The sequence below is a fragment of the Natator depressus genome, chromosome 4 (genome assembly GCF_965152275.1).
Source record: "Natator depressus isolate rNatDep1 chromosome 4, rNatDep2.hap1, whole genome shotgun sequence".
NCBI lineage: Eukaryota > Metazoa > Chordata > Testudines > Cheloniidae > Natator > Natator depressus.
Window position 1 is genome coordinate 102239901 of NC_134237.1, and position 12421 is coordinate 102252321.

Below are 12421 nucleotides of genomic sequence, written 5' to 3' on the forward strand. Positions count from 1 at the left end.
TTTTAAGATTTCTCACTTGAACCGCCCTTTTTTTCTAAAAGGCTAATATCAAGGTGTTTTTTTGTGTCACAGATTGGTACAAATAGATGAACAAATTATTAATAAAACACAGATAGTCAGGACCTCCTTTAGGGCCAGATGGTTCTTGTTCCTTATACAGGTACATAGTATGGAGCAAGGGGGTGGAACCTCACCACATTGCATGGACTGAAGGAGACAAGGCTATGGCTTCAGTCCCTCATGGCGGGGAGGGGCTGAGAATGAGAGTGAGTTGCACCCCACAAAGGGATGTAGTGAAAGGACTGCAGCCTCCCCAGCAGTTGGGCAGTTCCTGAGATGCGATCAAGTTACCTCTGAAGACCTGAGTAACCAAGCCTGTGATTGTCCTGCATAACTAACAGTGATAGCCCTGCAGCAAATGCAGTGCCCCCTGCTGTTTGAATGAAGGGGAGAGGGACTGCTCCTCTCCATATTGCAGTTAATGTCAGAACTCCCATTGACTTAACTGGGGACAGGAATGGGCACTTAGTGACATTATCAATGATAGCATGAGGGATTTAGAACAAGAATCAGACTGACTTCAGGGCTTGACAGGAAAAAGCCTTTCCCTTCATCTTTAAACTAAAATTCAGCAGAGAAATCAACTGTATTTCCAAGAAACAGCCTGTGACTCCAAGACCAGTAAGGTGGCCAAAGTCAGTGCTCTGTTTTCTTTGGAATCTATTTGATTTTGATGTCTTTTAATCATTTAAGTCCTTGGGCCTGAGTCTTCGCTGCCTTGCACCTTACACCTTACACAGTAACCTGCACCTTTTCAAAGTGATCCAGCTCCTATATTCCTGCAAAATGCATGTGGATCAAGACAGGAGAGTGGGTGAGGGTGTTGGGGGTAAAGATGGATTTAGACTGAGAACAGAAGGTGATCCTGTGTCCTTTAACTCATCAGGTTAAATAGGTCTGGGTAGTAGAGCATGTTTATATAAGCAGATCATCAGCTGGAGTAGCTCACCAGAGCCTCTGCCCGCAATTAACATCGATAGAGCTAGAATATGCTGATATTCAGGAGCTAAGCAACTGGCCCAGTATTCCTAATGTACTACAATACAGTACCTTGGCATACCACGACAAGTTAAAAATGAGATATCAGCTTTAGCTTTGCATTTCCCTGACTTTGTCATCATGTGTCCTGACAAACATCATGGTACTTGCTTCTCTGCTCTGTTGTACACTGGCATAATGCCAACAACTTCAGTGGTTTGCGCCTGATTTATACTTGGGTCCTATACATTAAAGCAGACTTGGGCACTAAAAAGTTTGTCCATTAACATTAACATTAACATTAGCCATGTAACATTAGCCATTTGGCAGTAGATCTTAAAACAACAGATTTTAAAAGAAAAATAGTTTGAGCATGTGCATCTGACCAGTGTGCAATGCAGATTAATCGGAAAGATTCTAATCTCTTCCAAATTTAAATCCTGTTAATAAGAAATTGCTTTCTCTGAAGCAAAAACATTTTTCTTCCAAGAAAAAAATATTGCTTATTCACAGGGAATGCAAAGTGAAGTTCTAATTAAAATGCTTACACAGTCTGGCTGATTTTTAAATACAGGATTATCAAGAGCAAGACACCCAACATAGCTGCAGAGACTCTAGCCACAAAGCTGAGAAACCTCACTGCATGAAAAGTGCCATCTGACTACATTTTGATTTCCTACTGTGTTAATCAGATCACTTCTCCCACCTTCCTTTTCTGTTCAAGTTCAAACAAAGAGCAACTTGAAATAATACAGAATTAAGACAAAGTACATGGAGGTTTGCTCACTACTCCAGTTTTCTGAGCTGCCATTTTTTTCAGCTCAGTTTTTCTACCTCTCCTGCAGCTATTCTCATCCCGCATCTTTACACTCACTAGGAGGTACCAGGGATATTGGCTTGTCCTATTGATGATGCTGGAACCTGAATGAGTTTAGTGATACAGTGCTCATAACCCCATCATTCCAGGATGTAGAAATCTCATTGGCTCTTCATGAATTCTAGCCCTTCAGAGCACAACTGCAGCTGGTTGGGAATTCTCCACTGAAAAGATTTTTAAACAAAAAATGTGACTTCCACAAAACTGGAGTTTTCCACATGGAAATGTTGATTACACTGCGTTTTAAAAAAAATGTTTTCCAATCCCAACAATCTAAGCCAATCATTTAGTTTTGGGTCAGTCAGCCTGAATCAAAACATTCCAGTTTGTTGAACCAAATCAAGACATTTCATTTTCTGTCAGTTTGCCATTAATCTGTATCTGCTTGAGCTGCTATGGTGACTCATGAGGGTTGTAATTTGGGTACCTCGTTCCCTTATTCTCTCCTGTGAGTGAGGCTCCTTGGCCAGACTACATCTCCCATGCTGTCCTACAGCCTCCTCTCTGGCTGAGCTGCTACAGTGCATCATGGGAGCCCTAATTAGCCATAAAATGGGGGTTAAATATAAGAATAATCAAGTTACTTCACATTAAAAGGACACTTTCAGTGATGGAAGGCACATATGTCACATAAAAGTGTTAGGTAAAAAGTGTGGGCAGGCAGGTTAAGCTGGACTTGATTATTTCTTTTTCGTATTTACGGGCTGTGCATCAACTTTACAATAACCCAAGATGTTCCTATACTTACCTTTACTTGGGCAGGAATTAGAGAGGCAACATACACTGTTTTGCTATTAGAGGGTTGCAAGCATGTGGTCTGTTCTTTATCAGACAGTGATTTTGAATAAAAATATCCTGAATTTATCAGCTTTGTTTTCCCACCTGTAAGTGTCCCTTTAGTATTCAGATTCACCTTTACAGCAGTGGTTGAGGGCTTCTCACATGATTTAATGCTCCTTAAAAATAAGGATAGGAACATGCTGCCTGCCAGATACTCAAAGGTCAGACAGGAAAAGAATATGAAATCACCTAATGTTCTGGTGCTCATGTCTGCTTCAGAATGAGGTGGGAGAAAGCAAAGCAGATGTCAAGTGGGGAAAAAAAAAAGTCAACTGGTGTTTAAAATGTTCTTACATTCATTCCAGCTATTTATAGGAGTGAATTAGTAAGAGAAATGAAGAATGAGGCTGGATTGAGACTGAAGCTGTTTTTGTACAGTCTACATAGCTCTCCACTTATTCATCCTTCCTGTGTCTTCAGCGCACCATGAACACGGTCTTTGCGCAAGCATCTGTTTATAGTACCACTGAGCAGTGTCTTGCTTGGTTTTTTAACTCTCCACAGACTCGATCCAATACACCTGACAAATATAATCTCTGGTCACCTGGCACTGCTGTTTCCACTCATCTAGCCTCACACACCTTCTCTTTCTACTTAACGCAATCTTACCACTGCAGAGATGGTGGGGTGGGGGCTTCCTCAGTGTCTTTGGCCATCTGAAAGAGCCATTGTGTATCTCTGCATGTCACTGACTCACCATCCTTTCAAAATCTCATTTTAAAAGATGTCTTTCCTCCCATGCCTCTGCCTCTTATTTTCTCTCCTCTGTGCAACAATTATTTCACTCTGACCAAATCACTTAAAATCTGTAGAACATTTCTGATAATTTGTATGAAAGTACCACCTTAGCTTGGCCATTGGTTCCTCCCAGCCTTCCTGATGCTGGGAAAGGACCGGGTTATTTCAAGAGCAGGTCGAAGGTTCAGAGAGGTCATCTCTGCAAAATTAGCTGTTGTTCCACTTTCAAACACACAGCATAACATTGGCTCCATATTTAGGACAGCTTCAAACAGAAAGATTGCGCAGCTTCCCAGATTTAAGTGAGCTGCAAAAATTAAACAATTGATTAAAAAACAAAACACAAAAAAAGAACAACAGATCAAGTAGAGGACTTCTGACCACTAGCATTTTTCTCGGTCAGAGGAAGAAATATGGATGGGGCTGGAATAGAGGGGCAGTTTGTGATTGCTGGGGGAGGGGGGGGAGAGAATACATTTAATTGTCTTGGAGACACTCTGTGTGTGTGTGTGTGTGTGTGTGTGTGTGTGTGTGTGTGTGTGTGTGTCAGTCAGGTGGACACAGTGTAACTCTTCAGAGTGTATAGATGAGCACTAGAAAAATGGGTTACATGATGGGGTAAGTGATAGGGATGTCTGAGGAGGTGGAAAAGGAAGAGTGGTGACGTTCGTGGGGAGGGTCATGAACACAGAAAGACTAAGAGGAGAGAGTCTGAAATAACAGACACAGAAAAAGCAAAAAGAGTGGAAAAAAGAATGAAAGAGAAAACATACACTGTAGGAATACAAAATCTGGGGGAAAACCAGAAAAGGAAGGAAGAAAAATTATAAAATAAAAATCTATGATGTGAAAATCAATGAAGGAAAGGAAAAGGCAGAGAAGGAAGCACGCGTGTACACACACAAACACCCCCCCAATCTAATATTGGACCAGACCTTTGGCCCTGCTCTGTCCCTTCTGGAAAGCTGGGTTAAATGGCCTTTTGAGAACTTCCCTCGCATAGGGGCTTTATGGCACCTGCTGTGGGTCATTCCCTATTATACAGGATATTCCAGGGTCAGGAGAACAGCACTGGATTTGCTTGTGCTCTGGAAACCTTTGGCTGCCAGGTCACTGTTGCAGGCAGTGCAAGTTACAGCAGCACTAAGTTGCTACAATTTGCACTGTGGGGGCTATATTAGCCTGTGGCTGCCTCTCTGATGAGAGCAACCAAAGATAGAATAAAGACACTTCCACTTCTTTCCCATTCCTTGGAGCCTGTTTAGAAAGGTCTTTTCTACTGGTAATTAGGGAGGTCTATAGTAAATAAGTCGTTTATAGCACAGGCCTCTCAATTTTGTTGCAAGGTTTTTAAATACATTTGAGATACTAAGGTATCCATGATGATCCACACATTTCTTCCAGTTGTAACCCATGATTGCATACTCCTTCCGCATTACTGGCTCAGCCTCAAACTTTTTTCCCTATCTGTGTGCACAAGTACTGAACATCTTGCTTTACCAATTTTCCTGTTATATGATACATATTACCATACCATTGCAAGCAATCGCCCCCTACCCCCCGTATCAAGTGGACCTTCCCTCCTCCCATTTTACGAGCAGTCTGTCTGAGATCATAGTGTGTTTCACTAGACAAACTAAATCTTCATGCCTTTGGTATAATTTTGGTGTTGATTCATCGATCAGTACAAGCTTGCACATTTATGAACTATTAAGCATCTTCTACACACTCCCACAGAAAGCTGTGTAAGGACATAAAATTACTTCTGCCTAGGTCACTCATATTCAATTCAGTCACTGCGCAAGATTTACATTTTACTGCAAAGCAAGAGGGAGAAATGAAGCCAGGGTTAAAGGAGAGCATAAATTGTTAGCTTTCTCTATTTTACATTCTCATCTCTTACCATTCCTTGCAGATCAGGAAATGTATTTTATCTTGCTTTAATCACCTTCCTAGATGCAGTTTGTAAGCAAGTTTTAGAGAAGAGTGAAAATAAAAGACAAAATAAACAAACATAAGGTCATGCCTTGTGTATAGAATTAGTATAAAGTAAACATGAAGGACTGATTGAAGCTACTCATTAAAATGATGCCTCTGGAGGGGGTTATGACTAGCTGTGAAAGAACCTTAGGATCAGCTTAAGGTTTGAAACCTTTTCACAAACACACACATTTTAGATCTCTGCTAAAAGGTAGACATCTCCTTGACATATGCACTTGAAGAGATAAAGCAAGGTTAGGGAAAGTACCATCTCAGAGGTCGATAATCACAACATGAGCCATAAACATTATGAGTGCTATTCAATTTAGACTTAAAAAAATCTCAAAGCCTATTCGGCAGCTAAGGTAATGGGATTCATCTGACTTTTTTTGTATTGCTCGGTGGAACTCCACAGAAACATTTTGCAAGCTTTCCCTTGCAATATTATATTTATAGGAAAATGTCAGCACATTGTTTTAAAAAAATCACAATGTTTCTGTATGGTAGGATCAAAGGCAGAAAAACAAAAAGAGGAAAAATAGTAGGGGACTAATTCACCTCTCAGTCAGGTACATAAGTGCACTTTTTAGTTAAATAGTTGGGAGTTGCATTGGTCAAAAATAAAATGGGGGAGAGGAGGAGTTGGGACCTACCAGTATACCTTTGTTTTAACCACAGACTGTTTGATCCTGGTAGCTACAAGATCAGATTCTTCTCACATTTCTGCTCTTCCTTCTTGAGGATGAGTTGTTTGTGATCCTAAGTGAGTATGCGTAGATGGAAGGACCTGGTTCAGACGTGGGAAGGAGCTGCATGTGCTATTGCATACTGCTCTGCAAAACCTTGGGTTAGCGCCGGCACTGCATCCTTTCTGATCAGACGTTTCGTGCCAATTGTTAATGCAACTGAACTTTTTAACAAAGAGAACTAGGCCCCTCTTTTGACTCCCAAAGAGGAAATTGCTGTTTTACTGTGTGAATAAACACAGCTGTACTTTTACTTAGATTTTTTTTTCCACTTTAATGTAAGTATTTTCTAAATGCTTTTAAAAGGCAGGTCACTTTCAACGTTAAGGGGAAAGAAGTTCTGCTATTACAAGTACTTTATTTCTCCAGTTAAAACACACCACGAAGTAGTCAGAACTTGAAGTGTGGAATGTCACTAATCCGCAGTGTACTGCACTACAGAGAAAAGTAATGCCACAGTTACGTTGCCAGCTGAAGTGGCCAGTTACCAGAGCAGCATTCTTCTTTTTCTTTTCTTTTCTTTTTTTTTTATCATGCATGAAATAAATCGGAATGTTCTGCTCAGACTAGCCTGTGAATTTGTTCACTATCTTCCTACCAAAATGAAAGAGCCTGTCAGAGAAAGTACGCTAGCAAATAGGCAACCATTTGAACATGTTATATTTTTAATTTGCAGAGACAAAAATGACAAGCAATTTATTTACATAAAACTGTACAAAGGCAAATTAAATTATGTAAAATATTTCATAAATAGAGGTGGACTAGCATTTAATACATTTTGCCATGTTTAGCATAGGTGCGTGCATAGTGACTCATAATAAACAATGATCAATTGTTCTCTGCTTCACTATCAACATCCAAGTTGCAGAACAATAGTCAATGATTAATATTACAAACAGATCGTACCACACTGAATGCAAGTGCTTTAAAATTTAGGAAAAAGTTGTTTGAAAGTGTACCCCAGGTAGCTGGAAAATGATGCCTTCTTCCATGTGTTATGCTCTTCGGGCAGCAACTCAGTTTAGTTGCTGGACTACACTCATTTCTACTGTTGTCCTCTACTGTTGTCTTTCATTTCTTAAGGAAACACTGTATATTTATAACTGATAATAACATAAACTGCTTTGTTGTTCAAGTTCTTTAAAAGCCTTTTAGCAACAGCAATATTTATGGCAGATTCATTTGGCCTTGCTCTACATTTCCTACTTGACAATTTCCTAGGGTAGCCTTTCAGCCAAGCATCTTCGATCCCATTTTAGTTCTTCCTCACATAAAAATAATGTCTACCTTGGTTTTTTTCTGAAACTCAGGCAGCAGGCCAGTCAGAAACCATATTGAATAATATAGTAGATCTGGAGGTTCAGAAGGAACATTAGATTTTAGACTGAAGCTACAGACTTCTCTAATACATATAAAGTTATATAGTTATGCATCAATCTATAAATGTGTCCTAATGTAAAATACATGCAAAGTTCATTTGAGTTTCCCATGGAAGGAAAAAAAGGACATTTTTTATACTGTACAACCAAAATGGAATGGCAGCTAAAAGCAATTAAGAGACACTAAATCATCAATTTTCCTGGCAAAATGAACTTATGACACCCTGCTAAATAACTATATGGTATTTATCTATTGTAATCTATACTGTAGCCTTCCAGGCAGTAGATTGGAAGGAAAACAAAAAAGCAGTGCATAGCTAAGCTACAATCTGGTTTTCATAATCAAAGATACTTAAGACTGGTCCAATATCTGAGTTTGGCAGAAGGCATTTTTTTAAATATATTATTTATAATTTATCAGAAAATAAACAGGGATCAATATACAGGTTCAAAAAAGTTTGGAATAGCCCATTACCCCTCAGTGCCCAAACCCAATCACCTTTCTACTATAACAACAGGTATAAAAGGCACAGTTGCATATTTTGCGTTCGATCTAATTTTTTTTTTTACTTCATTTTGTTTTATGTGTTTATTTTTACAAAAGCACTCTCTATATGGAGTGGCACCAGATTAACCTATTTCAAATGAAAAAAACTACAAACACAAAATGTATTTCTGTGTCATGCCAGGTCATAATAGTAATTGACATGTTATGATGGGTAGTTCTACTAGATTTACTGTGAATATTTAAAGTACACTGATTTTTTTTTAATTATTCTTTCCACACCCATTTTAGTTCTAAGGAGTTGCTCACAAGTAAATGACAATGGCATGACTGCCTTATGTGGTGCAAAAACAGGTGAGTGACTGCTGATCCATTTAATCTGAAGGTCTTGTATGACCTGTATTATTAGCTTTTTAGAAAAAGGGTTTAAAGATATACGGAAACAAGTCATCTAGTGGTTTTCAACTGTAGTATTAAATAAAAAGTTCCTATTAAAGAAAAAAAAAAATGTTGAACATCTGTTATGCAATTTTGTATTCTGTTGAAGCGTGCAATAAAACTGTGTATACATTACATAAGCATCTTCAGAATCTTTTTTTTTCCTTAACAGGGTACTTACAGATTATACAATGCAGTCACTGCTCTTTACAGTCTCATAATAAAGTACTAATTTGCATCTCTCCATAATTTAAATAATTAAATGTAAAAAAGTTCAATTATTAATCTTTGTTTTAATATGTTTTTCTTCATAACATGTGTCCATTCATCATAACTTCTACACACAAACTAGCCTCAAAATGACAACTAAACTTAAGAGGGGAATGCAATGGCCAAAAAGGGCACCCCTCTATATAGAGAAGAGAATTTGAAAAGTAAATGTTGTGATGACTTGTACTGATTTACTAACCTATATTTCAGGCTGTTTAATGTTATATTCTCTATTTAATTCTTCAAAAGGAAGAAACTACCCAAAGCTACATTGTGACTACAGTCTACTAGACAGCCATCTAACCATGCCTTAATGCCAGGTTAAACACCCAGGGATTTGAATGTTTGCACCCTTCTCAAACTGTCCCCACCGTGTTGACTGATTGTCATTTTCATCTGAATGTCTGAGTTCAGTATTCAATTATTACTACATCATCAGCTACGAAGCAACTAGCTCAAGTTCTGCACATTTTGTTGCTTTTATTGCACAAAAACCTGTTTTGTTTCCTATTCCCTTTAAGTAGTACACACTGTGAGAATTGTCACTGGCCATAGCTCTTTGCTATCATGATTAGTTTGGATTCCTTGTGACTTCTCTCAAGCTACCGTGTAAAGTATTGTATCAATGCTCAAGTCAATCCGACCGTTTGTCACCCTCCTTAAGTGTGTTGAGTCTTGACATTTTTTCATATTGCACAGGACTGTTTTAATGCACTTGTGTTTCAAGAAAACCTGCATCATACCTTTGACAAACACAATTGGTAATCTGCAACACTGATGACAAAAGATTTAGCAAGCATACCTTGCACTGTGAAAAGAAAATTTTTTACTTGACTTGCAATATACTCTTGTCACCGCATCACACCACTTTCCCCCCCATCCACCCTCCCCGAAAAGTGTTCTGGGTGACATCAACACCTCTGATTTTCTTTTTTAAATGTAATCTTTTGGAAAATATTCCTGGAACTGGCAGTATCATATCATACAGCAGATGCTGTATGTTATAACATTATCAGCAAACATCTTAGCAGTTCTTTTGGGCATTCTACTAAAATCCATTGAAGCAGTAGTAGGTCATCGGGGCTTGTGGACTGTGCTGCTGTGCAAAATGTAACTGAATGTGTATTTATGTGTGCATGCATATGGTTTGTGGGTACACTGGATTTCTAAGCCAAGACCAAATACTTAGCAATTCCCCTGATCCATAGTGCATGATCTTTGGCCTTTTTAGTTACTATGATCATCCCAACTAGATATATGTCTTGTCCAAAATAACATGAGTTTAACAGTTTATCATTAGAATGCTACGGTACATATGACATTAATTTTGTTACGCTGAAGTAAGCCGATAGAGAGTTCATTCTATGGAGAAAACAGAACCCAGAGTTCATGATTCATAGGGAAATATGCCACCTTTTGGACTGCAGTCTCAGGCTCAGTATAATTCTCTTGCTTCAAGCCTTAGGTGAGAATATTAAAGCTGTGATCTTCACAAAGTGCCTATTAATGGTTATCCCTTTATATTTACCTCTATATTTGTACGGTTTCTGAAGGAACATCCCTGTTGGGGATCAGCAATGTTCAGATGATATGCTTGGAGTATATTTTCCCTGACCTGTTATCCTTAACAAGCCAGATGACAATCAAACAAAATCAGAGTGGCTTAAATCGTGCTTCAGCAGAGGGGTAACAACAGTGTGTTGTGTTCTTTTAATCAGGCTTGTTACCATGAAAGCAATTTGCAACCATAAATTTAAGAAAATAAAAATCAGTGAGAGGGATTAGACATGCAAGGACAACAATGGTTTCTACATTGTACAGTATAGTCAGGCAGACTATATAATTAAACGCCTGATATGGAGGCAGAAGTGGCAGGCAAAGCTTTTGTCTCTTTGGTGGCCCCCTCTTTTTTTTTTTCTTTTTTTCTTTTTTCCTTTTTTCGTGCTAAACTGTTTTGATTTTAAGATTTTTTTGCCCCTTTTCCTTCTTATGCATGAATGAGCCTTGTTGTGGCTTCTTTATAACCTACAGGTAAACTTCTCTTCTAGTTAGAGTATTGACAGGAGATGGCTTGTATTCCCCTGTCTGTGTAAGGGGGATATCCTCTGGATTGGCTTCCTCATTTTTGCTGAAGCTAGCTGCGTTGAAGGTCTCATAGGATGAGGTCAACTTTTTGTTCAGGAGGTTTCTGTTGCGATCACCCATGAGGGAGGCTTCTCCATTGGCCAGCTTTTCCTGACTGCCTCGTTCATCAACGGGCATGAAGGTGGAGAGTTTTGGCTGGCTCTTCTGCTTCCTTTCAGGCGAAGTGCGAACTGGCATCCAGCAGGAGTCCGAGTGGCCATATTCATCACACTCTCGAGTACACTTCCCCGTCAGGGCTACATCTGGTAGAGGCCTCGAGTCTGAAAACAGAAGAGAATTTCCTTTTTAAAAATGTACTGAAAATGTCTTCCCTTCCTCAATGTGATTAATGAACTTTTAAAACAAAATATTTTTTAAAGTTTTTGCATTAGCAAAATCTTTAAAGTTAAAAATCACTGAACCTCATGTTAACTTTAATAATACATATGCAACACCAAGGTATGCAATTCTACCAGACATTGGCAGCACAAATTACTGAGAAGTGTGGGCACAAAGGCACTTCTTGACATATGATATTATTTTAGGCATAATTTTATCAACTTTTGGGACCAGTTAGCTTGTGAATCTTAACTTGACTGGATACTCACACGGTCATAATCAGCCAGATGCCTAATTTTGTGCTGCCCACTTTCTTTAACTGATTTAAACAAAAAACCTTTCTTTTGGATTCTTTGTAAAACACATTTCAGTATCTTATTAACAGAATCTAAGGCCCTGATCCTCCGAACACTTATGCATATGCTGTGTGCAAGAAGTCCTGTTGTCATCACCAGGGTTCTGTAGATATAAAGTTAAGCATGTGCATAAATCTTCTCAGGACTGGCGTCTAGGGCCCAGATCCTCAAATACTTTTAGGTGCCTAAATACCTTTGAAGATCAGGGCCCAAGCTGTAAGTACATGGACATGAAAAAAGCAAATTAAAACCAGTAATGGATAAGTGCATGCAACCCCCCTTTTTCAGTCTAATATGTACAGTCAAAGGTGTTGTGCGTGTTCATGTAGGAACCTGACTGCTGAAGTGTTGGCTGAAGGAAAATGTTTTGTGACTACGATGTGCTGTGTGGAGTGCTGTAGTTCCTGACCTCTGAAGCAAAAATCTTTCAGCTATTATACACATAGGCCACTCACTGAAATCAACTGGGCTTTTGGTTCAGACAGGGCTCAGTACTGCAGCCCGTTAGAGGCAGGTGTTGTTAAATTATTTTGATATTTACATAATTGCAACTGAAATTAGGAAAAGTATGTTATTTTTTATATTATATATATATATATATATACACACACACACTTCCAAAAATTGGGCCAAATTCTGATACCCCGGTTTACACTGAGCAGTACTTTACTCTGTGAGCAATCTACTACTAGTCTAATTCAAGTAAGGTACTACTCAGCATGAGGAAGAGTGACAAAATCTGGCCTTATGTCAATAGGTAGGTTTTACACAGTTTTTATCTAAATATTATT

The 12421-nt window shown here is 38.8% G+C and overlaps 1 protein-coding gene across 6 annotated transcripts in view; it reads right to left on the reverse strand.

Moving 5' to 3' along the window:
* PCDH7 (protocadherin 7) overlaps positions 1 to 12421 on the reverse strand; it is a 603373-nt gene that overhangs the window by 210376 nt on the left and 380576 nt on the right. For 4 of the 6 annotated variants that reach the window (XM_074951569.1, XM_074951570.1, XM_074951568.1 and 1 more), the window contains one exon: positions 6945 to 11216. The exons of 1 other annotated variant lie outside the window; for it this stretch is intronic. In XM_074951569.1, the coding sequence (XP_074807670.1) occupies positions 10837 to 11216 (380 nt within the window). In that variant the 3' untranslated portion in view covers positions 6945 to 10836. Of the gene's footprint in view, positions 1 to 6944; positions 11217 to 12421 lie in introns of those variants that run through there. One more of the 6 variants, XM_074951573.1, reaches the window with a different exon arrangement.